The sequence below is a fragment of the Mustela nivalis genome, assembly GCF_964662115.1.
Source record: "Mustela nivalis genome assembly, chromosome: 4".
NCBI classification, from domain to species: domain Eukaryota; kingdom Metazoa; phylum Chordata; class Mammalia; order Carnivora; family Mustelidae; genus Mustela; species Mustela nivalis.
The window spans coordinates 65923007-65950514 of record NC_139023.1 but is presented as its reverse complement, the minus strand read 5'-3'; the positions used below and the strand labels follow the sequence as shown (position 1 = coordinate 65950514).

Sequence of the window (27508 nt, the reverse complement as noted above, 5' to 3'; positions counted from 1 at the left end):
GGTTGAAGGCCTTTCTTCTCTGCAGCCCCTCCGCCTGCATTCAGAGAAAGTGTAGCTCATCCCTAAGTTCCCCACCCTTGAGAATGGGTGTGTGTGCTCCCCGGGGGCATCCTCAGAGCACCCGTGTTGTCCCACTGGAGGGCTGGTCACTCCAGCTGCAAGCATCTCAGAAGCCCTTTCTTGGATCCCTATTCTCACGAACTCTTGGCTCTGTCTCACGTTGCCTGGAGGCACCTTAAGATCTCTCCAAGGCCGAATCATGGGCCTGGCCATGGGGCTGGGCAGTGCCTCTGAGGTGGTGCACCGGGGGCAGACTGCTGCCTTGGGAGCCATTCCCGTGGACCCAGGCCATGTCACCACACTCACAAGGAGAGACAGGTGGCCCACAAAGCAGGGAGCAGGCCTGGAGGAGCTTGAATCCTCTTTCATTCTGGGAGCACCTGAGAGTTCAGTGCAGTTCAGTGCAGGTAAGCCCTTCTGCTTGCTTTCAGTGAAGATGTGCACCAGACCTCGTTTCATTGCTCGTGGCCTTACTGTGCTTCACACGCACTGCCTCTTTTACAGACGGAAGGTTTGTCACAACCCTGTGCTGAGCAGGTTCTGTCTGTGCTGCTTTTCCAGCCGCGTGGGCTCCCCTCATGTCTGCATCACGTGTCGGTCTTTCCTGCAGTGTTTCAAGCTGTTTTATTATTATACTTTTGACCGTGATCTCTGATCTCCGATTTTACTGTCATTTTTGTCTGGGGGCGCCACACGCAGCGTCCTTGTCTGGGGACACCACACAAAGCGCTCACTGCCACACACAGTGGACGTAATCAGTGCGTGTTGTGCGTGTTCTCACTGCTTCACCCACCGGCTGTTTCCCTCTTTCTCCTCCTCGGACCTCCCTGTTCCCTGAGACGCAGCAATATGGCAGTTAGGCCAAACAATGACCTGTAATGGCCTCTAAGTGCTCGAGTGAAAAGAGTCACACATAGCTCACTTGAAATGAAAAGCTAGAAATGATTAAGCTTAGTGAGGAAGGGATGTCTGAAGCCGAGATAGGCTGAAAGGTAGGCCTCTTGTGCCAAACAGCCACATTGCAAATATTAAGGAAAAGTTCTTGAAGGAAGTTAAGAGCGCTACTCCAGGGACTACATGAATGGTAAGAAAGCCAAACAGCCTCATTGCTGATAGGGAGAAAATTTGGGTGGTCTGGATAGGAGATCAGACCTGCCCCAGTATTCCCTTAAGCCAAAGCCTAATCCAGAGCAAGGCCCTGACTCTCAAGTCCAGGAAGGCTGAGGGAGGTGAGGAAGCCACAGAAGAAAATTCTGCAGCTAGCAGAGTGGGTTCATGAGGTTTAAGGAGACACAGAGGGGCTGGGGGGAGCAGCACGAGCTGATGGAGAAGCTGCAGCAAGTTCTGCCGGCGATCCAGCTTGGATCGCCCATGGAGGTGGCTCCTAAACAGCAGATTCTCTACATGTAGACACAACAGCCTTATCTGGGGAGAAGATTCCATCTTGGACTGTCCTCGCCGGAGGACAAGTCCACCTGGCTTCAGAGGTTCAAGGGACAGGCTGGCTCCCCATTAGGGGCTAATGCAGCTGGTGACTTTCAGCTGAAGCCGGTGCTCCTTTACTATTCTGGAAATTCTTAGAACCCCTAAGAATTGTGTTAGCTCTCCTCTGCCCATGCTCTACCCATGGAACGACACAGTCTGGACGACAGCATATCTGTTCACAGTGAGATTTACCAAACGTCTCAAGCCCACTGTTGAGACCTACTGCTCAGAAGAAAAGGTTCCTTTTGAAGTATGACTGCTCGTTGAAGTTGTACCCAGTCACCCAAGAGCTCTGGTGACATACGGCGAGATGAGTGCCGTTTCCCTGCCTGCGAACACTGTGTCCATTCTGCAGCCCATGGAGCAAGGAGTAATTTTGACTTGGAAGTCTTATCATCTAAGAGACACATTTTTCAAGGCAGTTAATGCCATGGATGGTGATTCCTCCACTCGATCTGGGTGGGGTACATTGAGAATCTTCTGGGAAAGATTCACCATGCCAGACGCCAAAATGTTCCCATGGCTCAATGTCAATACTAACAGGAGTTTGGAATAAGTGAGCTCCAGCGCTGGTGAGGACATTGAGGGGTTCAAGACCAAGTGGAGGAAGTCACTGCAGATGTGGTGGAAACAGCCAGAGAACCAGAAGTGGAGCCTGGAGAGGCGAGTGACCTGCTGCCCTCGCAGGATAACACTTGCACAGGTGAGGACGTGCTTCTGTGGAGGAGCAAGGAAGGTGATTTCTTGAGCTGGAGTCTGCTTCTGGTGACGATGCTGTGGAGATGGTTGAAATCTGACAAGGACAGACACTTAGAACATTGCATGACCTTAGTTGATAAGGTGGCAGGGCTTGAGAGGACTGGCTCCAATTTGGAGAGGAGTTCTGCTGTGGGTGAAATGCTACCAGATACCGCTTGCTGCAGAGAAATCATTTGGGAAAGGAAGAGTCCATCAGTGCAACAAATTTATTCTCTTGTTTTAAGAAACTGCCGTAGACACCCCAACCTTCAGCAACCCCCACTGTGATCACTCAGCCACTGTCAGCATCGAGGTAAGACCCTCCAGCAGCAAAAGATTACAGCTTGCTGAAAGCTCAGATGATGGTTGGCAGTAAAGCGTTTTTTAATTAAGGCATTCATTGTTTAGGGGTCACCTGATGGCTCAGTTGGTTTAGCGTCTGTCTTTGGCTCGGGTCATGATCTCAGGGTCCTGGGATCTAGCTCCACATCTGGCTCCCTGCTCAGCGGGGAATCTGCTTCTCCCTCTTCCTCTTTCCTTCCCCCTGCTCCTGCTCTTTCTCGCTCTCTCTCACACTCTTTCTCTCTCAAATAAATAAATAAATTTTTAAAAAGGTATTCATTGTTTTGTTAGACATAATGCTACTGTACACTTAATGGGTCTCAGTGTAGGGCAAACATAACTTTAATATGCACTGGGAAACCAAAAAATTCGTTTGACTCATTTTTTTGTGATAGTCACTGAATTTTGACTGCCTAGACCAAATCCCTGTATCTCTAAGGAGTGCCTCATTACCGGATTGGTTAGAAGATTTTCGTTTCCTCTAGCCTTTCACCTTGGGCTCCCGCTTGCCCTCAGACAGAGCAGGGGAAAGGCATGGGCTGGCCAGCACTTAGTGGGAACTTAGTGCATGTCCACAGCACCCACCAGTAGGAGGCGCCTGCCATTTGTTAAATGGATGACCCGTGGCTTTCAGCCTCTAATGATGTGTCCCCTCCCTTAGGGGCCTGTGAAGCACCACTTTCATTCTTTGAAATTATTTCTTGTAGTCAGAAGTTGCCTCTTGACAACCTTTATCAGACCAGGTACCAGAAAGATGACCTTTCTTTTTGCAGACGGATGGTACAAATAAGAATCCTCTATCATCTCAGCACTCTGAGGTCAGAGAGGAGGCACTGAGGCTTGGCTTTGAGCCACCTGTAGGGTACAGCATGTTCCTAGTCAGAAGGAGAGCCCAGGGGCCTCTTACCCTCGTCTGTGGGAGCTGCTCCAGGTGTGCCAGGCCTCACAGGCTTGCAGAATTCTTTCTAGTATAAATGATTTAAACTGGACCCAGGCCTGATCAGGGAAGGCTTTCGGGAGGACCTGGGACTCACCTGGCAGCTTGGCTAGATGGCTAAGATCAGAGCAGAGGGTAAAGGGATCATTCTTTTGGGGGAGATGTGCGCCGCGAGTGCCTACTGGAGAAAGTGAGTAGAGGAGTCCACCTAAACCAGAGTGATCATAAAGACAGGAGGATGGGGCGCCTGGGTGGCTCTGAGGTGGGTTAAAGCCTTTGCCTTCGGCTCAGGTCATGATTCTGGCTTCCTGGGATCAAGCCCTGCATCGGGCTCTCTGCTCGGCGGGGAACCTGCTTCCCTTCCTTTCTCTCTGCCTACATGTGATCTCTGTCTGTCAAATAAATAAATTTAAAGATTTTTTTAAAAAAAAGGAGGAAGGAAGAAGCAAACTTGTTGGCTTTCTGTTGCCCACCAGGCCCTACGCTGTGCCCTTCATATCTGTTATTTATTTGGAGAACATGTTAAAATAGTTGCTAAAATGCCGTAGCATCCTAGAGGCCCTCCCCTTTTTTTCCAGATACGATTTTCCTGGAGCATTTCATCTTTTTTTTGTCTGTCATCCTCTGCTGTTTGTTCAGATAAAATGCCTGAAACAACATTACGACGAACCACAGAGGAGAGCTAGGCTCAGGGCGGTGTGGGCACAGCCCTTCCAGGAGGGCAGGTGAACAGCAGGGAGGTGGTGTCCGACCGTGTTGAGTGGCCCAGGTGTGTGGTTTTGGGGTATAGTAGTTTGTGTCATACCTTTAGATACATCTACTTGTAACATGGCTTTGTGTAAATTGTTCGGTGAGAAAAAGTGAGGGAAAGAAATCAAGTGTGCATATAGAGAGAGCCTTGAGAGATCATAGTTTTCAGTGTGCAACCATATATCTAAGAAGTGAGCTGTTTGATTCAAACAAACAATACATAAAGACACGGGTGTGGGCATGCATTTCCAATCCAGCTGGGTACTTTCCCTTCCAGCATCTTTTCATGACATTTTGCCCGTTCATTATGTGAAAGTTGGAAGGGGACTCTTGCCTTTGGGGTTTTAAATGTCCTTTAAAAATTAACCGAGGAAGGAGGCCCCGGGAGGCTCAGTCGTTAGGCGTCTGCCTTCGGCTCAGGTCATGATCCCAGGGTCCTGGGTTTGAGCCCCACAGTGGGCTCCCTGTTCATCAGAAAGCCTGCTTCTCCTTCTCCTACTCCCCCTGCTTCACCGCCCCCCATGTGTAAAATAAGTGAATAAATAAAAATCTTTTAAAAAATTAACTGAGGAGGGGCGCCTGGGTGGCTCAGTGGTTTGGGCTGCTGCCTTTGGCTCGGGTCATGATCTCAGGGTCCTGGGATCGAGCCCCGCATCGGGCTCCCTGCTCCGCAGGAAGCCTGCTTCCCTCTCTCTCTCTCTCTGCCTGCCTCTCTGCCTACTTGTGATCTCCGTCTTTCAAATAAATAAATAAAATTTAAAAAAAAAAATTAACTGAGGAACATAGTTTCTGTAAAATCAGATCAACTGAAATGCTTTTCGTTAGTGACAGACCCCGTGAGTGCCCTAACACCATTTGAATATTAACATGCAGGAATGACTAATTCCTTATTAAATAGCACTTGAGTCTATGGACAGTGTGGTTGATCCTTGAACAGATGGAGATTAGAGCATCAACCCAGTCGAAAATCCAATGTAACTTTTGACTCCTCCAAAATTTTGCTACTCATAGTCTGCTGTTGCCTGGAAAGCTCACTGATGACATGCAGCTGATCACATTATTCTGTGTGTTCTGTGGACTCTGCCCTATGCTCTTACCATAAAGCAAACTAGTGAGAAGGAAATGTTAGTTAGAAAATTGTAAGGAAGAGAGCATGTATCACAGAACTGGGACTGTAAGAAAACCCACACGTAGGGGGACCTAACCCGTCCACACCCATGTTGTTCAAGGGCCAGCTACAGTTTCTTTTCACGTAAAAGCTTTTCCCAAGACTGGCCTGCAGCATCAGGGAAGTCTGGCCCAGCAGCGGCTGGCTGTGGAGACCAACCTTCTCCCTGTTCCTCATTCTCTCTGGAGATGGCATATCTTGCTTGCCATTGTTTGGGTAGTGAAGTGTCTTTTAAATTATAAGAATTATTTTACCTAATAATGTAGTCTGTATGCAGGGGAATATGGCAAAAGGCTACGAAAATTTTAAAGACTTGGCTTTTTTAAATGGTTTCATTTTTGCCACTATGGAAAACAGTAAGGAGGTTCCCCCCCAAATTAAAAATAAATGCCATATTACCTAGCAACCCCACTTGTAGGTGTATTCTAAAGGATATATCCACAGTATGTCAAAGAGAGGTCTGCATTTCCGTGTTCACTGCAGCATTATTCAGAATAGCCAGCATCTGGAAACAACCTACATGTCCATCGGTGGGTGGGTGGGTGGGTAAAGAAAATGTGGTACATGCATCCTCAATGGAGTTATTATTTGGCCATGTGAATGAAGGAGGTCCTGTTATGGGTGACAACCCAATGGACCTGGAGAGCTTCATGCTACGTAACATAAGCTAGACACAGACAAATACTGCATGGTTTCACTGGTATGTAGAGTCTTTTTTTTTTTTTTTAAGATTTTATTTATTTGACAGAGAGAGATCACAGGTAGGCAGAGAGGCGGGCAGAGAGAGAGGAGGAAGCAGGCTCTCCATCGAGCAGAGAGCCCAATGCGGGGCTCTATCCCAGGGCCCTGAGATCATGACCTGAGCTGAAGGCAGAGGCTTAACCCACTGAGCCACCCAGGCACCCCAACTGGTATGTAGAGTCTTTAAAAAAAAAAAAAAAAGTCAAACTTGTGGAAACAGAAAAATCACTAAGGGCTGGGGGTGGGGGATAGGAAGAGGTTGGCAAAATGGCACAAACTTTCAGCTATAAGATGAGTAGCTATAGATATAATGTAAAATATGAAAACAGAGTTGGTAACACTATACTGAAGAATTGAAATTTGCTAAGGGACTGAGACTTAAAGGTTCTCACACCAAAAAATGTGAGGTGGTGGGTGTGTTCATTAACTGGTGTGGGAGAATCCTTTCACAATTTTAAGGGGAAATAAAAATCTCAGTTTCATTGCATTGTCTAGCAATTACCGAAAGAATACAAAAACACCTAAAACCGACAATAAATGAGTGAGGGGCCAGAGGTGCCTGTGTTGGCTGTTTCTCAGTGTCGTCGCCTGTCATGTTCCAGAAGGGTCAGCCTCCAGGCTCCCTCCTAACCATGGCCATGTTGTCTTGGGCACATTCATCTTTGAAGAGCTCACACTGGGGAAGAGGGGCATCATTTCTCTGTCTCTGTACATCGACCTTTCTGCACATCCCATACAAGTAGAATCAGCATGTGGCCTTTTGGTTCTGGCTTTTGTCCACTACCATGATGTTTCTCTGGTTCATGCATGTGTTAGCATTTATTAGTACCTGATTCTTTTTTATGTTGGAATAATCCCATTGCCCTTTTGCCAGTCGATGGGTATTTCAGAGTGGTTCCACTTTTTGGCTGTTATAGAGAATGCTGCTGTGAACATTGGTGTATGAAGTTTCGTTTGGACGTATGTTTTCTGTTCTCTTGGGTAGATACTGACAAGTGGAGTTTCTCAAGAGCATGGAAAATTCATGTTTACCTTTTTAAGACCGTTTCAAGCTCTCTGCCAAAGAGGCTGCACCATTTTACATTCCTTCCAGGGCTCCAACCCCTCACATCGTCTCCAACACTTGTTAGTATCTCCCCGTTTAATGCTAGCCCACCCCAGTGGCCGTGAAGTGACGGCTCATGGTGGGTTTTGTGTTGTTTTGTTTTGTTTTGCTTCTTGGTAGTTTTGATTTGCATTTCCCTGATGACTGATGATATAGAACATCTTTTCAATTACTTATTGGCCATCTTTACATATTCGTGGTTAAATGTCTATTCCAATACTGTATCCACTTTCAGTTTGGATTATTTTGTCTTATCAGGATTAAATGGCAAACATTTTTGTATATTCTGGACACATGTCCTTTACCAGATGTAAAATTTGCAAGTGCTTTCTTCCAGTCTGTGGCTTGTCTTTCCATGTTCTTAATGTGTCTTTTGAATTGCAAAAGTTTTTTTTTTTTTAAAGATTTTATTTATTTATTTGACAGACAGAGATCACAAGTAGGCAGAGAGGCAGGCAGAGAGAGAGAGAGAGAGGGAAGCAGGCTTCCCGCAGAGCAGGGAGCCCGATGCGGGGCTCGATCCCAGGACCCTGAGATCATGACCCGAGCCGAAGGCAGCAGCCCAAACCACTGAGCCACCCAGACGCCCCTTGAATTGCAAAAGTTTTTAATTTTAGTGAGGTTCAATCGATCAGGGTTTTGTTGTTGTTGATTATGCTTTTGGTGGTTTCTCTAAGAAATCATTGTATAACCAGCAACATGAGGATTTTGTCCTGTGTTTTCTTCTAAGGATTTTATGGTTTTAAGTCTTATCTTTAAGTTTAGGACCCACGTTCAGTTTTTAGTACAGTGTAGGTGGCTGAAGAGTCTCCATCCCAGTACCATTTATTGAAAATACTGTCATTTCCCCATTGAAATTCCTTGGCACTTTTGTCTAAAACTGATTGACTGTTAAGAGGGCAGGTTTATTTCTGGACTCCCAATTCTATTCCACTGGTCTGTATGTCTGTCCTGCTGACAGTACCGTACTGTCTTGATTACTATAGCTTTGTGGTGAGTTTCGAAATTGGGAAGCATGAGGCTTCTAACTTTGTTCTTTTTTGAGATTGATTTGCCTATTCTGGGTCCTTTGCATTTCCATATGAATGTTAAGATGAGATCTTCTGACCTTTGAACACAGGATGTCTTTCCAGTTAGTTAGATATGCTTAAATTTCTCTCAGTAATATTTTGTACTTTTCAGTATATATATCTTATCCTTTCTTTTTTTTTTTTTTTTTTGCTGTTAAGCTTCATTTTGAATTTATTGTTTTTGATGCCATTTCAAGTACTGTTGTTTCCTTTTTATTTATTTTGTTTATTTTTATTTTTTTATAAAGAGAGCATGAGCAGGTGGGGACAGAGGGAGGAGGAGAAAGAGAATCTTAAGCAGGGTTTACACTTAGTGTGTGGAGCCTGATGTGGGGCTCAGTCCCACGACCCTGAGATCATGACCTGAGCCAAAATCAAGAGTCAGATGCTTAACCAACTGAGCCACCCAGATGCCCCTATAGTTGTTTTCTTAATTTTATTTTTGGACTATTTTGTGCTAGTGTGTAGAAATATGTCTCATTTCTGCATATTGGTCTTGCGTCCTCTCTCAACACTTTTATTAGCTTTAGAAGTTTTGTTGTGAATTCCTTAAAATATTTTACATGTAGAATCATGTTACCTGTGAATAAAGACAATAGATTCATGTTTGTTTATTTTTCTTTCCCAGCTAGAATCCTGCTGCTTCTCTTGGTACTTCATGAGAGGGAAATTTTGGGTAGACATACAAAAGCTTGAATCAGTGCACCCTCCTGATTCTTCTAAAGCAACTAGAAAAAGCAGTAATTAAAAACCAGCCTGATGAATGCTGTGTACATTTATATACAATGAATACAGATAAAAGACTATTTGAGAATGATGTCACTGAGGTCCGAAATGTCCCTTCCCTCCCACCAAGTGTCCTCTGTGTCACTGTCAGAGTCAAAATCTCAAGTTTGCAGACTAGAGGGTCAGGCTTAATATTGTAATTCTTTTATATTTTAGAACATGGAGGTTGTAATTTTTAGCTGATACCAAGTTCAGATATTTAGTGGATAATAAGGTCTTCAGTTATTTTTCTCTCACTTGGGTTTGATTTTATTTTATGCTTTTTAAAATGTAGATTCTTTGGGTTACAAAGCTGATTCTTAGATTGAGAGCTAAATTTTGATACCTACCTTAATCATTGGATCAGTTTTGCTTTGTCTTGATTTGTGATCCAGAATCTTCACAAGACATTTCTCTGCAGTGAAAGCTTTACTGTGTACTCTTAGCAATAAATCCAGTGTTCTATGCTGGTTTCAGCCCATCAACAACCAGTCTTATGTCTGGACCAGCCCTTGTGATCCTTATTATATATCTACAAGATGCAGCAGTAGCCATCAAGAAACTTTGAAAGAGGAAAAAGGCTATTTCTTCTAAGTTCTGGCAATTCCGTGCAGTACCTGGGACCACACAGAGATGTCTGGACGTGCAGGGGTTGGGGAGAGGGAACACATGAGCTTGTATGTGGGCTTAGGGTTTTGCAGTTATTGGGGGCGAACGTGGGGGCCTAGAGGCTCATAGTCTCACTCTTTATCGGTGATTTTAAAACATAAGAATGGGAACTTAAAACATTAGAAAAAAAAAACAACAACACCAAGCCACCCAAATGGTCAGTTATTTAAATAAACCAAGATCTCTAAAACAGAGGAGCCTGGGATGGGGGTGGTCTGGTTTTTCCAGCCAGGCAGCCGGCAATGTGTTTATTGAGAGAGACATCTTTGAAGTGGATACCTCAGGCACCAGAGCTGGAGTCAAACACTGGCATTACAAAAAAAGGAAAACTGCCAGGGATAACACTACAGTGATTGTGGAATCCAGGCTACTGTGGTTTTTTAAAAAATGCTGAAAGATAATGCACTTGTCCGGAAAGTGGCCCTCCATGCACCCTCACTGTTCTGGCTGGGAGTTAGCTGACATTGTCCTTGACAATCATGGCATCTATCAGCAGCTCCCAGTGGATCTGGACACTCTACACTCTACTCATGTGGGTCAGGAGTGAGCCAACAGGATCAAGAAACAACTCTTTGTTATGAAGGAGGGGCATTATGCAGGGAGCTGGTATAGATGCTTTCGAAGGGTTAGACCATCTTCTGGGAAGAGCTTTCTTCTCTTAAGATAGAAAATTATTTACAACAGAAGTTCCTTGCCTCTTGCTTACTTAGGGGAGGAAGGATGCAATCTGTTGCATCAGGAGAGGATGTGTTTGGAGTAATGTATTATGACCCCGGTTTTCTGCAGTGTGTTCCTGGAGACAATAGAGGTCCTGAATCTACCCTGTACTGACGCCCACACGAGCTGAGAGAGCAGTTGTCAAATGCTCACAACTGTTAACTTTAAAGTAAAACTGCCCTTATTTCCCCAGCAAAAATAGGTTTATTCAGGAATAGCAGAGAAGTGCATTGTGGAAAAATCAAATTTAGCAAAACCACAAGAGAGTCTGCAAAACGAAGGAGGGGGGGCTCTTTTATAGAGGAAGTGGGGGTGGGTGGGCTGTTATAAACAGAAAGTCCATTGGGGTAAATTGAGAGCTGGAAGTGTGGTGGCCTCTCATTGGCTGGTCTATGGCAGTCTCACTGACTGAGCTGTGATGACCTCTCATTGGCTGGGCTATGGCAGTGTCTCATTGGCTGGCTGTGTGGCAGTCATTCATTGGCTGAGCTGTGGCGGTCTCCCATTGGCTGGGCTGTTGCTGGGGGAGAAGGAAACCTTCCTTCGTCCTGCTGGAATAGTAAAGTGGTAGGTAAGCTAAGGTAATAACAGGTGTAAGGTGCATGTCTTCAGGTTGGGTCCCCGGTTGACCAGCAGCGTAGGGCGGGAGTTCCCCTGCCCGCCTCCAGACTCCATTCTAAACGAAGTTCCCTTTTATTAATTTTCACAACACTAAAAGTACTTGTTCAATCAGGATGATTTCTAGAGTTTTATTTTATTTTTAAAAAACATTTTATTTATTTATTTGACAGAGACAGCGAGGGAGGGAACACAAGCAGTGGGAGTGGGAGAGGGAGAAGTAGGCTTCCCACTGAGCAGGGAACCTGATGCGGGGCTTGATCCCAGGACCCCAGGATCATGACCTGAGCAGAAGGCAGCCACTTAAGGGCTGAGCCACTCAGCTGGCCCCTAGAGATTTATTTTATGATGGTGAACAAATTAAACTTGTGGTATGTGCCCTTTTACTTTGTTTCCATGTAGCTCCGTATTTGAATAAAACCTCCCTCTATCATATAAAAAACAAAAATGCTGCTGCATATGGTCACAAGATATAGAGCACTCTGGCACACATTTTCATCACAGCAACCTCACAGTCTTTTGAGGAATCCTATCTATTTACAGATAGATCATCTCTGGTCACCTTCCTCGTGAGTGATGGATAGTGATCCAGGTCTTGTGTTCTGTGCTTGGGCCCCTCACTCTTTTCCATAACAGGAGAGAGAACCTGAATCTTGACTTGGCAGTTTTATTATGTTGTTACATTTCTCAAGAGCTCTTCCTTAATTCAACAGGATGACATTTCTATCTGTCTGGAAGGCTGTAGTTGGAAATTATTAAGGGAAATGGGTGTTTAGCTATGCATTGGATCTCTTTTTCTAGTGAACGAATTGTGGAATGAAAAGTAGATGATATCATCCACCGTAAGGAGAAGGCAGCGCAGAATAGCGGTGGGAAAGAAACATTTTGTACCTATACTTTTTCAGTAGTGAATTGGCCCATAGCAGCCATTAGACTGTACACATTATTGCTATCACATTAGATTTTTCAGTAGCAGGAAGGATCGTTTGGTCATTCCAGAAATAAATATTGGATCCCAGATGTATGCACACTTCTTAGTTGCGTGCAACATGCACATGGTGGGGAACAAATTGGATCTTGAAATCCTTGTTCTCAGGAAACTTATAAACTAGAGACTAGAAGGGGCATGCAAACGAACACAGAGATGGAGGTATGCTTACCATTTACAGTAAGTGCTCAAAGGATAATCTCTTGTTTCCATCATTTTTGGAAACATGGAAGTTAATTTAAAGTAAGAATGGCAGGTCTTAGTGTTTAAAAGAAATGTTCATCTGTCTATGACCCACATTCTTCCAGATTGGAAATTTCTGCCTCATAGTACCTGTCTCTAAAAACAATAGTAACTAGGAGACCCATTCCCTGGAGACTCATAGGCAGGTCAGCTTTTCTGCAGTGGGGAGCATGGTGGGATGACAAGTGATGAGGACAGACCTTAGATTCTTGCCCCAAGGTTAGTGAGTCATACTATCTTGAGGAATGTTTAAGAGAACACTAGGGAGTGAGCCAAAGTTCTTTTTGCTTTGGTTCCCTTACTCTGCCCCTTCCTGATCAAGAACATTGCTCCCGATGCCTTCTGATCAGATTGGAGCTGTTTCCCAAGACCATGGTCTATTGAGGATGCACTGAAGTTCTGGCTATGCCAGGATTTAGGAAACCCTCACCTGTGGCTGGGCTGGCCCTGGCCGTTCTCTTCCCCTGACTCCCATAGTGTGCCCAGCAGGCTGTGCATGCACAGCCTTACTCCCCAGGAGAGGCTGGTTAACTGGCAGGATCCAGAAGGGAGGGAGGGGATAGACAGAGGGTCACCAGGAGAAGGCAAGGTACTGGGATGCAGGTGTGTGCTGGGACAAGGGAGGAAAGCCATGCAGATAAACCGTAGACCAGACAGAGGTTCAAGCCTCGGGCTCCAGAAATCAGCTTCTCATGGTCATTCATGCCTCAGTAACAGGCTGGGAAATGGTATCCAAAGACAAGTGTTTTTTTTTTTTTTTTTCCGTTAAACAAGAAGAGGATGGGCATGCAACCAGCAAAATGAGTTTCTGGTGCCCCAGAGCATGAAGGTATAAGATCAGCTATAAACAGCTTGAGAGTACAACAATTGATACACAAGTTGTACCCAAGTCAGCAGGCTGTGGGGCGGAAGGTTGTACGGTATAAGAAGACAATCTCACTTCCTTTCATCTTAGCATTAGTCGGACCCGTCTGAGTATGCTGGCCTTCATTTGTGTTCCTGGCATAAGACCATGATTAGATCATCACTTAGCAATCCAAAAGGAACTGACAAGATCACTAGGAAAGCCCTTCCCTGGACAGTTGAAGAAGCCACGTCCTGGAGGCTGAGTGGCTGACCAGCGACGAGGCATTATCCAGTGTCCTCCACACAAGCTTGGAGATGTGCGAAGAGAGCTGTTAAGTTAATTAAAAGCCCAGAGAAACCATGAAGGAAGGTGCAAGAAAGGACAATACATTGGCCTAATGCGGTGGCCACATTATACACGCCAACATACCCAACGTCCAGCGTTTGCGGTGGGGCAAGCACTGTGTTCCAGCTTGTGGTTTAGCTTCCATGTGACCCACTGAACTTGGCTGGTCCTCAAGACCAGCACTCTGTCTTCAGCTGCTTCCCAGAGATTCTGTGGCCCTGACAGGAGACGGTGCCTATGACATGCATGGGCACAGTGGTGGCGTGCAGGGCGGGTGTTGGATGCATCTCTGACATCATTCCTGCTGCGGCTGTTACAACACACTTCCTTTCAGAGCCCGCTGACGCACAGTGCGTGGGGACAGCTCAGTGGACGGCTGACCCATGCTTGGAGCAGGGAGGTGCAGGACATCCCCGGAGACATTTACGTAATTTGGGGGGCAGCTGCTGTATTAATGTTGAGCATCAGCCTACATAAGCAAGGAGGCTGTGGCGGTTCCAGGTTAAGGAAGGCTACTTCGTTCTTAATAACATTTATAAGGATTTTTTTTTAATACAGAAAAGAATAAAGGGAAAAGCAAAAATGCTTTCCATCCCACCCAGATGGTGCAGGAGCACATGTGCATGGCTCAAGGTGCAAACACAGAAGCCACCTGCCCCTTGGCCGTGGCTCCTCTCCGCTAAGGGGACTGTGACAGCGGTGGCATGGCTATCCCTATAGGAGGGTTTCTCTGATGCCACTCAGGCTGTGTTCACATGTCCCTTAGCTGCCAGGCTTGCTTCTCATCTTTTCCTGGGGATGTGGGTTTGGGCCTGAGCAGATTTTACACTAGCTGTGGCCTCTGGAAGGGCTCACTTCAGGTAGCTCCTGCCTCTGACTCTTTACACAGCTCTCCCGAGTCCAGCTGCTTTCCGTCTTCTCTTGCTCTTGTGAGGAGGTTCTAGTAATCTGGCCACAGAGGGAGGGGCAATGCTCAGGGGAGATGGGGTGTTGTGATAGGGCTGCATTTGAAACCACAATTAAATATAAATCCTCTGAAAAGTAAATTTTTTTCTTTCAAAGGCAAGAAACAAATAAGCAGTTTGGAATACTACATTTAAGATATTATAGTCTTTAGTGACTTGTATTTTTTATTTTATTTTATTTATTCGACAGCGAGAGCATAAACAGGGGAAGCAGCAGAGGGGGAGAGAGAAATAGACTCCCTGCTGGGCAGAGAGCCCAATGCAGAGCTTGATCCCAGACCCTTTGACCTAAAGCCAAAGGCAGCTGCTTAACCATCTGAGCCACCCAGAAACCCCTAGTGACCTGTATTTATTTGAAGTCTGTGGTATCCCTCCTTCATAATAAACTTCGAACTGTCGTGGCTATCGATCACAGGCTTCCTGCTGCAAGGCTGAGCTCCCCCAGCCCTGTCTCGCTGAGGAAGTGGGTGGGTGTGGATCACACCCCAGTACAGGGGAGGACACTGAAGCCTAGAGTGGTTCAGGTCACATGGCGGAAGAGCAGCAGAGCTAGGATTTGAATCTGTGCCCATCTGATCCCCCAAAGCTGAGTTCTTCCTGGTATGGGAAATTTTCAGTTGTTGACATTTTAAAAAGTGTATGAATGATAAAATAAATTGAATCAAATTCATTAAGGACTAATTCCTTACTACGGGGCTGTACCTTTTATCACTGAACTGTCTCAGATCCGTGGACCTGGGCGGACCACACAGCTGTCATGCACACGCTATTGGCTGGGATGAAACCTCTGTGGCATCCTCGTCCTTCCCAGGGATGGCATGACGGTTTTGTTATCCCCTGTTCTCGGCTGCTCATAGTAGAGACATCTGTGGTTATTTCTGCTGGGTGAATGAATCAGTGTTGCCTTCTGAATAATTGAGCTTTTTGTTGTTGTCTCTTCCTTTGTAGAGACTTAAAGCCTGAGAATATCCTCCTCGATGACCGCGGTAAGTAAGTGAGCTTTTCATATCTAAAGCATAAGACTTTGTTAAGAGGGGTTTGGTTGGGTGCCTGTGTGGCTCAGTGGGTTAAGCCTCTGCTTTCAGCTCAGGTCATGATCTTGGGGTCCTGGGATTGAGTCACGATGGGGGGCTCTCTGCTCAGCGGGGAGCCTGCTTTCCCCCTCTCTTTTTGCCTCTTTGCCTACTTGTGATCTCTCTCTGTGTGTCAAATAAATAAATAAATAATCTTTTTAAAAAAAGAGGGACATGGTTACAGAAAGTTAATGTGGGCTTAGCCCATTGTTGCAGAATAGAAACAACAACGAAAAGGGAAGCTCTTTGGTACGTGTTCTTTTGAAAATACAACAGAGGTAACATTGTCATTCCTCTGTATTTAGGCAAAAAGCAAAGTTGGTCATAATTTTCAGTTAATAATTGAATTTTAAAGCATATTAAAATAAATTCACTGTAAGAACATTTTTCTCTCTCATACTGCTTGCTGTTGGTCCACATCTTGATTTTTCCCTTAGAAGTGTATTTCCACCCAGGAGCTCCTAAGAATTTTCCTTTTTTAAAAAAATAACAAAATGAGAGGCACCTGGGTGGCTCAGTAGGTTAAAGCTTCTGCCTTTGGCTCAGGTCATGCTCTCAGGGTCCTGGGATCAAGTCCTGCATCGGGCTCTCTGCTCAGCAGGGAGCCTGCTTCCTCCTCTCTCTCTCTGCCTGCCTCTCTGCCTACTTGTGATCTCTGTCTGTCAAATAAATAAATAAAATCTTTATTAAAAAAAAATAAAAAATAACAAATAACAAATGAGGGGCACCTGGGTGGCTCAATGGGTTAGAGCCTCTGCCTTCGGCTCAGGTCATGATCCCAGGATCCTGGGATAGCCCCGCATCAGGCTCTTTGCTCAGCAGGGATCCTGCTTCCCCCACTCCCGCCTGCCTCTCTGCCTACTTGTGATCTCTGTCTGTCAAATAAATAAATAAAATCTTTTTTAAAAGAAAAAAAATAGGGGCGCCTGGGTGGCTCAGTGGTTTGGGCTGCTGCCTTTGGCTCGGGTCATGATCTCAGGGTCTTGGGATCGAGCCCCGCATCGGGCTCCCTGATCCACAGGAAGCCTGCTTCCCTCTCTCTCTCTCTCTGCCTGCCTCTCTGCCTACTTGTGATCTCCGTCTTTCAAATAAATAAATAAAATCTTAAAAAAAAAAATAATAAATGGTTGTTGATTTTTTCAGTGCTTTTTTCTATCAAAGTGATTATATGTTCTTTTTTCTGTTAGTATAGTTAATTTTCAAATAGTAAACTAACCTGTAATTTCTGAAGTAAGTCCAAAGTGGGCATAATGAGTTATTCTTTACATAGATTGCTAGTTTCTCTCTTCTGATATTTTGAAGATGAGGCTGGCTCTGTTTTTGAGGGCCCTGGATCACCATGTCTCTGCAGTGCTGGAAGCACCAGAGTCCTGCTGTGTCTGTGTCACTGCACACTCTCTGGGAGCCCAGAAGTCTTGGCTCAGCTCCCAGGTGCTCCCAGCCTCCGCAAGAGTCCCAGGTGGGAGCAGCCGGAGAGTGGCTGTGTGTGTCCCCCATGCCTAGTGAACAGCCTCTGGTTTGACCAGGGTTTATAAATGCTTCTGGGAAAACACTTGTGTCCCTTGCAGCTCCCCTCTGATTGGTTCTCCACACAGGGTCTCAGTGAAGCACATCCAGGAACTGCCATGGCTCACAGATGCCCTTAATGTATAACTTATGTGCACCTGTGGTCAGTAGTAGTATGGGCCACCATGACCTTGGCTACCTTGTCCCAAAGCAGGTGCCAAGTGTCATTTCTTTGGTGCTTACTGTTACTTATTCTTTAGATACTGTGGACCTGGTCACATTCTTGTTAAGAATGGAAAGGAATGACAGAACTTTGTTTTGCTTTTTTGATTTCAGGAGACTTTCAATCTTTTCTTTTTGCTTACCTACTCTTTTAATTTTAAAAAGTGTAATCCTAGCTATATTTTGTGACTTATAAATGCAATGGATGGTAGGTTTTTTACTATCCTGCATTTAAAATTCCCAAGAACTAATTTCTACCAGAAACAATAGAACATAGGAGCAACTCTCTCCTTTCCCATCTTGACAGCTTGTCAGTGTTTCTGTTTTTGTCTGTAAAGCATAACCTGACATTTGTGGTGAAATTAGGTTTAAAAGAGATGATTATCAAGAGAACAACAGGCCAATATCTCTGATGAACATAGATACAAAAATCCTCAACAAAATACTAGCAAACCGAATCCAAGAATACATTAAAAAAATCATTCACAACAATCAAGTGTGATTTATTCCTGGGATGCAAGGGTGGTCCAGTATTCACAAAATAATCAACGTAACATATCACATCAATACGAAAAAGGATAAATCCACATGATCATTTCAATAGATGCAGAAAAAGCATTTGACAAAGCACAACATCCATTCATGATAAAAGCCCTCAACAAAGTAGATTGAGAAGAAACATACCTCAACATAATAAAGGCCATATATGAAAACCCACAGCTAATATCATCCTCAGTGGGGAAAAATTGAGGGCTTTTCCCCTAAGGTCAGGAACAAGACAGGGTTTACTCTCACCACTTTTATTCAACATAGTACTGGAAGTCCTAGCCACAGCAGTCAGACAAGAAAAAGGAATAAAAGGCATCTAAATTGGTAAGGAGGAAGTAAAACTTTCTGTATTTGCAGATGACATGATGCTATATATAGAAAACCTTAAGGACTCTGCCAAAAATCTGCTAGAGCTGATAAATGAATTCAGTAAGATTGTAGTATACAAAATCAATGTATAGAAATATTTCTATACATTAATAATGAAGCAGCAGAAAGAAAAACTAAGAAAATAATTCCATTTGTAATTATGCCAAAAATAATAAAATACCTAGGAATAAGCTCAACCACAGAGGTTAAAAGCCTATACTCTGAAAATTTTAAAACATTGAGGAAAGAAATTGAAGATGATACAAACAGATGGAAAGATATTACATGCTCATGGATTAGAAGAACATATATTATTAAAATGTCTAAACTACCTCCAAGCAATCTACAGATTTAATGCATTCCCTATCAAAATATCAATGGCATTTTACACAGAACTAGAACAAGTAAACTTAAAATTTGTATGAAACCACAAAGACCCAAATAGCCAAGGCATCTTGAAAAAGAAAAACAAAGCTGGAGGTATCACAATTCCAGATTTCAAGATATGTTATAAATCTGTAGTGATCAAAACAGCATGATACTGGCACAGAAAAAAGACACACAAATCAATAGAATAGAATGGGAAACCCAGAAATAAACATATACTTATGGGTTTATTTAATTAATCTTCAACAATTAATCTTCAACAAAGGAGGCAAGAACATGCAATGAAAAAAAGAATATGCAATGGTCTCTTCAATAAATGGTGTTGGGAAAACTGGACCACTTTCTTACACCACATACAAAAATAAACTCAAAATGGATTAAGGACCTAAATATGAGACCTAAAACCATAAAAGTCCTAGAGGAGAACACAGGCAGTAACTTCCCTGACATTGGCCATAACAATGTATTTTTTTTTTTTTTTAAGATATGCCTCACGAGGCAAGGGAAACAAAAGCAAAAATTAAGTTTTGGAATTACATCAAAAAATCTTCTGCATAGCAAAGGAAACAATCAATAAAACAAAAAGACAATAACAACAAAATAAACACAAAAAGATACTGAATAGGAGGAAATATTTGCAAATGACACATCCAATAAAGGGTTAGTAACCAACATATATAAAGAACTTCTAAAACTCAATACCCAAGAGACAGTCCAATTAGAAATAGGCAGAAGCCATGAACAGACATTTCTCCAAAGAAGACATCCAGACAGCCAACAGACACATGAAAAGATGCTCAACATCCTTCATCATCAGGGAAATGCAAATCCAAACCACAGTGAGATACCACCTCATACCAGTCAGATGGCTAAAATAAAGAACACAATAAAGAAAATGTGTTGGTGAGAATGCAGACAAAAAGGAACCCTCATGCACTGTTGGTGGAAATGTAAACAGGTGTGGCCACTGTGGAAGACAGTATGGAGGTTCCACAAAAAATTAAAAGTAGAAATACTATATGATCCAATAATCACACTACTGGGTACTTACCCAACGAATATGAGAGCATGAGTTCAAAGGAATACATACACCCCTATGTTTATTGCAGCATTATTTACAATAGCCAGACTATGGAGGCAGCCTAAGAGTCCATTGACTGATGAATGGATAAAGAAGAGGTGATAAATATATATTTGATGGAATATTATTCAGCCATAAAAAGAATGAAATCTTGCCATTTGCAACAATGTGGATGGATCTAGAGAGTATAATGCTAAATGAAATAAGTTAGTCAAGGAAAAACAAAAAAACCATATGATTTCACTCATACATGGAATTTAGGAAACAAAACAAATGAACCAAGAAAAAAAAAAAAAGAAAGAAAAACCAAAAGACAGACTCTTAACTCTAGAGAAAACTGAAGGTCACCAGAGGGAGGTGGTTGGGGAATAGGTGAAACAGGTGAGGGGAATGAAGAGGACACTTATCATGATGAGCCCTGAGTAATATATGGAAGTGTTGAATCACCATACTGTACACTTGAAATTAATACAACACTATGTTAACTATACCAGAGTTAAAATAAAATTTAAATTTAAAAAGGCTGGTTGGGGCCCCTGGGTGGCTCAGTTGGTTAAGTGTCTGCCTTCAGCTCAGGTCATGACTTCAGTGTCCTGGGATGGAGCCTTGTGTCCAGCTCTCTGCTCAGCAAATAGTCTACGTCTCTCTCCCATGCCCCTCGCTCTGGGCTTGCTTGCTCTCTCGAAAAGAAATAAATAAAATCTTTTCAAAAAAAGCTGATTATCATCTGTTTGGGGTTTTTAGGTACATTTACTGTTTGTCCATCCTAAATATGTCAGCCCTTTTTTTTTGAAAACATAAATTAAGTGGAACTTGCTTTGTGAAATTTAACTGGTAGTTGAGATAAAAAAGAAAACTATCATGCCTATATTTTCTATATAGGAGACTTCAGTATTATGAAATAGGTATATTCCCAAAAAGCAGGCTGAGCAGTGAATCCTTGTAAAGACTAGTAGCATTTTATTATTGACAATGATTTTAAAGGACATCCTATATGTCATATTCTTTTATCTATAAAATATATATCAAAGATAAAGATACTATTTTTAAAACATAAACCCAATACTTTTATCACATCCAAAAGTATTTAGCAACTCTTTGGGGCACCTGTGTGGCTCAGTTGGTTAAGCATCCAACTCTTGATTTTGGCTTAGGTCATGATCTCAGGGTTCTGAGATTGAGCCCCGCATCGGTCTCTGTGCTGAGTGTGGACCCTGCTTAAGATTCTCTCTCCATCTCCCTCTGCCCCTCCTATCAGCTTTAAATCTTCCTTAATTATTTCATAAGTGTTTTTATAGTTGTGTGTTAAATGTAGCATGAAGTTCATATTCCATTTGGTTGATATCTTGTTGAGTTTTAATTTTCATAGGTTCCTCCTCCCTGCTTCTTTGTGTCATTTGTTTGTGAAACCAGTGTTATGGGTCAGAGTGTGTGTTTCTAGAATTCATGTCATGAAGCCCTAACCCCCAGTACCTCAGAATGTGACTGTATAGCTGACCTTTGAACCATGTGGGGATTAAGGGGAGCAGCTCCCCAGGCAGTCAAAAATCCACATAACTGGGGCCCCTGGGTGGCTCAGTGGGTTAAAGCCTCTGCTTTCGGCTCAGGTTATGATCCCAGGGTCCTGGGATCGAGCCCCACATCTGGCTCTCTGCTCAGCAGGGGGCTTGCTTCTCTTCCTCTATCTCTCTGCCTGCCTCTCTGCCTACTTGTGATCTCTGTCTGTCAAATAAATAAATAAAATCTTTTTAAAAAATCCACATAACTTTTCCTTTTTTATAAGAGACAGAGAGAGAGAGAGAGAGAGGAAGCTGGAGAGGGGGGAGGTGTAGATGGAGAGAGAGAATCTTAAGCAGACTGAACTGAGGACAGATCCCGACACCGGGCTCGATCTCACAACCCTGAGATCATGACCTGAACTGAAATCAAGAAGTGGATGCTTAACTGAGTCACCCAGGTGCCCCCACATACAACTTTTCAACTTCCTCAAAACTTAACTACTATAGCCTACAGTGGACCAGAAGCCTTACTGATGACATTAAACAGTTGATTGACACATATTCTGTATGTTATGTATATTATATACAGTATTCTTACAACAATGTAAGCTAGACAAAAGATGTTAGAGAATCACAAGGAAGAACAATGCATTCACAGTGCTGTTCTGTACTGAAAAAAAAAAATTTGTGTGTAAGTGCACCCATGTAGTGCAAACCCATGGTGTTCAAGGATCTGCCATGTGTGGAATGGAGGTCTTTAAAGATGTGTTTACAGCTGAATGAGGTCACTAAGGAGAGTCCTAATTGCATATGACTGGTGTTCTCCTAAGAGGAGGAGATGGGATGCAGGCGGGCACAGAGGGAAGAAGCTGTGAATACACGGGGCAAGAGCAGCGGTCTACACTCCAGGCAGAGAGGCCCACCCTTCCAGTGTCCAGGGCTTTGGGCAAATAAACATCTGTCCTTTCAGCCCCCAGCTCTGGCACTTTGGTAATGGCAGCCCTGGCAGGCTAGAACATAGACATCTGCCATAGAGAAGTTCCTGGTGTTAGGGTACGGAGTCGACCACCCCTCAGACAGAGAACACTCTCGATAATGCAAGTCACACAGCGAGGTTTATTTCCAGCTAGCTGGGGTCCAAGTGATGAAGTCCCAGAACCTAAGTCAGGTTCGGTGGGGTGAGGAGGTTCGGAGCCGACGACTAAAGAAAGAATTCTTAAGATGTCGTTGGTGCAAAATGGTGGTTTATTAAAGCACGGGGACAGGACCCGTGGGCAGGAAGAGCTGCTGCCCCGGGTTGTGAGGGTAGGCATGTTATATACCCCATGGTTGGGGGGAGGTGGTGAAGGGATGGGAGGTTTCAACAGAGTTCTCACATGTCAGGGAGGGCCTACAAGGTGCGGGGGGCAGGCCTTGCCCTTATGGCCTGATCAATGTCATCTTTAGGTCAGGCATTAACATCAAGATAGTTGGGAGAATCTTGGTGGGGTATTATGATCCGGCTATCATTTACATTCCCTTCTACCTCAGTCTCCTCCAGTTTATGGTGGGAGGGAGACATTAGGGCTTCAGGAACCGAGAGTTATTTGCCTCTGGAAATTTGTGCTATTGATAAGGTAACCTCCCTGTTTAGGTCTCTAGGACACCTGTAGAGCAAGGGAGATTCCTGTTCTGCAGGATTGCGATCCCTGCAAGTGAACTATTTATCGTTTTATGGCGGTCAGGGGTGCCTGAGGAATGCTACACATATGGAGGGGAGCGGGTGAAGAGGGGGTGCAAGGCGCCAGCTTTTGCTTTGTCCTCAGCCAGCCTCCTGCTCCCTCATCACAAGTATCTGCCTGGCGCAGCAGGTTTCAACAAGGACCCTGAGCACTCAAAGCCAAGGGTTTATAAAGCATTTTCAAGGCACTTTTTCATAGCTACATACATCTCTTGCGCCCCACTTTGACAGTTTAATTTTGTTTAACTTTTTGCCACCCCTGTGTCACCCTAGCGGTTAAGTGAGATTTATGTTTAGAAGAATTTTCACCTTAATTACATTTCCTTCTGCCTCAGCCTCCTACAGTTTTATGGTGGGGAGGGCGACCTTTGGCCTCAAGGTACTGAGCCATTTGTCTCTGGAAATTGGGCCATTGAAAAGATGGCCTTTTTGTTGTAAATCACCAGGACTTTTGCAAACCAAGGGAGACTCCCAGTCTAGCAGGATTGTGATCTCTGCAAGTTAACTATCTGTTTTTCTTCAACATTTGGTCCCTGTGGCACCACCACCTAACCGCCCTGGTGGTATACACAGTGTTGGCCTGTTAGGGACACTCAGTAAAATGGCTTCCCAGCCTTCAGGATGGCCATTCTTATGCTAACCCACTCTTACAGTGCAAGATGCTGGCTTTTGCTTTGCCAAGATGGCTGTACTTATGTCAGGGCCAGACCCGAGGTAGGTACAGCCTTGTTTTTCTTGGCCTCCACCCCTGGAACTGGTTTCTGGGACTTGTTTTTAAGTCCCCTGGGGGAAGGGGAGCAGGGACAAAGTTATTGTTTAACCTCAATGGAAGCCTCTGGCTAAAATAAAAATATTAAGTAGGTCCTTACACTGGCTTGTGGATTTGGCTGGATTTAACATGTTCCCTGCCTTCCTTATTCTTTCGGTAAGCAGGTGGTTCAGTCTGGAGGCTGGAATCGGCCCAGGTTTGATTTCTGGTGAGCATACTTGGTGTGTCCTTCCTGTTGTGTGACATCAGGAGGCATGTGAGGACTGAGCATCTCTCCTTTTACAGTGTTCAGAGTGATGACTGGTTTCACTCCTTGCTCAGCCCGATCTCTCCATTCTCCATTTCCCACCGGCTTTTCACTTAATGGATGAAGGATCAGTATCAAGATACAGCATTTCACTGGGGCATTCTAATTCTGCCCTCCCGGGTGCACGTAATTGTTGAGACCCATCTGTAAAAAAGAGCTTTCTTTGTTTACCTGTTGGTTCAAGAAAAGCAGGTGAAATATGTGAGTGCTTCCTTTTATTTCTGCTTTCCAGGAGATTGTGTTAGTTCACTTTCATTCTCCAAGATGATCAAGGAGGTTTTTGTTTTATTCTGTTTTGGTATCATTAATAAATGTATGGATTTTAACTATTTGATAGGGTTTAATCCATCGGAGTAATTATTCTTTACTATGTTTTTTGTCCCTTCTTTGGCCAATGGATGTCCAGTAGCCTCTCATGATTTCCTTGTTTTCTGCTATTGTTTCTTACTGAAGATATTCCAGGATGACCTTGTACATGCAATGATGGAGACCTGGAGTCGGCCGTGTCTCCAAGGGGCCTGGTGTGTGGGAAGCCCCGGTGGGAGAGCCAGGTGCTATTGCTGCCCTGCTCATCATTCTTCCCCAGCCTTTTCTGGGAGAGAACACATCTGTTCTTGAGTTTTTAAAAGAAAATATTGGGGTGCCTGGGTGGCTCAGTGGGTTAAGCCTCAGCCTTTGGCTCAGGTCAGGATCTTGGGGTCCCGGGGTTGAGCCCCATATCAGGCTCTCTGCTCAGCAGGGAGCCTGCTTCCCGGCCCCCTCCCCGGCCCTGCCTGCCTCTCTGCCTACTTGTGATCTCTATCCATCAAATAAATAAATACAATCTTGTTTTTTAAATTTTTTTATTTTTTATAAACATATTTTTATCCCCAGGGGTACAGGTCTGTGAATCGCCAGGTTTACACACTTCACAGAAATAAAATCTTTTTTAAAAAATAAAATATTCATCATGGATTCATATTGATATTTCTAATTCTCATTATATTTCTTCATTTCACATTTGTGACTTTTTTCCTCCTAATGACATTTGCATCATTACGGTATTTTTCTCTGCTTTTAAAATATGTAACATAGACTAATCTACAACAATGAACAGAGATCTTGCTTATTTCTTCCAGCTGCCTGTGGATGGACTGGCTTGAACTGCCAGGTCCACACTGCCCCATAGGGGGCTGTTCCAGCCCTCTGTTTTTCCAGTTTAGTGGGACCATGCCTGGCCCTCTGGGCATGTCATTTCCTGCTTTTTTTGCAGGTGTCCCTGGAGGGGTATGAGGTTGAAGGATAGGTTCACAGGGGCTTCCCAAACATTGCAAAACTCCCTGAGGTGGAGCTATGCTGATCTGTGTGCACACCCCGTGCCCCTGCTTCCCCAGGACCCCAGCCACAGACTGCATTCTCAAACTGAGTCTCTTGTCAGTTTGTTGGTAGTTTTACTTTTCATTTCTCAGTGGAAAAAAATCACTTTTCAAAAGAAAAATAAGAAAGGATACTTAAAATTTCACAACATGCCAGTACTCAAACGTAACATACGGGAAATCTGACTTATTGAGGAAATCTTCCTGTTTGAAAGCAAGAAACGTAGACACACTGACTAATGGCAAGCTGGGACTCAAACCCAAGGCCATGTGGTTCCAGACTCTGCTCCCAGGGCTCCAGCCTGGTGCCTCCCCTAGTGCAGACGCACGGCTAGGAGTAACGTGACTCAGTACCACCGGGCAAAGGACAAGGTCAATTTTCCTGTCTGAGGCATAATACAGCCTGTGTTAAAGCAAAATCAGTGCCTTGAATGGCATGTTGTGGATTTTTAGTGTTGAGCACATACTTATTGGTTGGTTCATTCATTTCTTCAATATTTATTGAGCACCTACTATATGTAGGTAGGGTGTCAGGAGCTGGAGACACATGGCCAATAAGGTGTGCAGGGCATCTTCCTCCAGGGCTGGTTTATCTTTCCAGACTCTCAAAAGAAAGTTTTCTATAATCTGTTATTTTCATACTGAATTTTGTAACCATTTAAATCTTTCTATATAAAGGCATTAAAACATAACAGAAGTCTTTCAGTGAGTTTCCTTGATTTTATTTATGATTTTACTATGATGATTTATTCTTCGGCGAAAAGCTCTTTATTATTCATCTGCTGTTCCTGTATATAAGCCTACTGGTATTCTGACAGAAAGTGCTTATTTTCTCTTGTGTAGTTCATGTACTATTCATTATAGTTCTATTTATGGCTCTAATAGTTATAGGAAATTAAATAATAAACGCAAAGTTTCTATCTTACCAAGTGGTTGTCATGGTTAAGGGGCTTCCTGATTAGTAACCAGCTATAAATGATTTCCTATTGTGTTAGTGGACCTGAACGCTCTGCAGAGTATTTTAGTAATTGTGGAGAAGTTAGATGTAATTTTAGATTTTTTTTCTCTACTGTTTATTGTCCTGAATGTGTCAGCATGCCCCCTGTGGTTTGTAATATGCTTGAACACACACAGGGCACATCCGGATCTCAGACCTGGGTTTGGCCATGGAGATCCCGGAAGGGGAGACCATCCGAGGAAGAGTGGGGACTGTCGGCTACATGGGTATGTGAACGGCTGCTTCTGGATACTCGCGCTTTGTCTTGGGGTGCCCACGTCCTCACAGCACAGAGAAGTTCTAAGCCCCTTGGAGGGAGCACGGGCGTTGGAAGTTTGTACCCGGCCAGAGCTGGGACTCCTGAGGAGTCCTCCTGTCTGCCCTCCTGTTTTACAGAGACCGGGGTGAGGCCGTCAGAGGTCATGCAGCTGAGTGAGGGCAGAATCAGGATAGGATGGGGCCCTCGCTTTGTAGCTGCCACCATCCTAGGCTCACTGGTCTCCCCAGGCCCTTCCGTACCCATGGTTCCCTGGTTCTTACAAAGCCTCTGTGACTGGGTGGCCCTGGTGTGGGGTCAGCTCCCCAACTGGCAGTGCCAGCCTGACTAGGTATGGCCTCTGATATGAGGGACACTGAGGGCCTCTGCAGAGTACTGCAGTCACATCCCTGCCCCACCTGTTGCAGGGGTCGGTGCCCTTGGGGCACCTGTGGGTGTGGCTCTGTGCCTGCTCTTTTCGTGCCCTGGGGATAGCACAGACTATTTCCTGTGACCCCCTTTGTTGACTATAAGTGACATGCTTTAAAATCCATCACTCTGAAGTGTACTGGTAAGTGGATATCAGCATGCACACAGAGCTGTGTGACCACCACCCCCAGAAAGAGACCCCAGGCCCATGAGCACCCCTCCAGCCCCGGGCCTGTGGCTGTTCACCCCCTTTCTGTCTCCACGGACTGTCTCTTCTGCCTGCTTCATGTAAATAGGATCTCACACTCTTGGGCCTTCTGTGTCTGTCTTCTGCCCCTTAACATGTTTCCAGGGTTCATGTAACAAACATTAATTTTATAATGTGTTATTTGGAATTAATTAAAAGACAATTTAAAACCAAAATTTAATTTAAATT

General features: G+C 44.2%; 1 protein-coding gene across 8 annotated transcripts in view; it reads left to right on the top strand.

Annotated features, from left to right (window-relative positions):
- Positions 1–27508, top strand: part of GRK4 (G protein-coupled receptor kinase 4) — a 110513-nt gene that overhangs the window by 67239 nt on the left and 15766 nt on the right. For all 8 annotated transcript variants that reach the window (XM_082727092.1, XM_082727091.1, XM_082727089.1 and 5 more), the window contains 2 exons: positions 15502–15539; positions 26525–26614. In XM_082727092.1, the coding sequence (XP_082583218.1) occupies positions 15502–15539; positions 26525–26614 (128 nt within the window). The remainder of the gene's footprint in view (positions 1–15501; positions 15540–26524; positions 26615–27508) is intronic.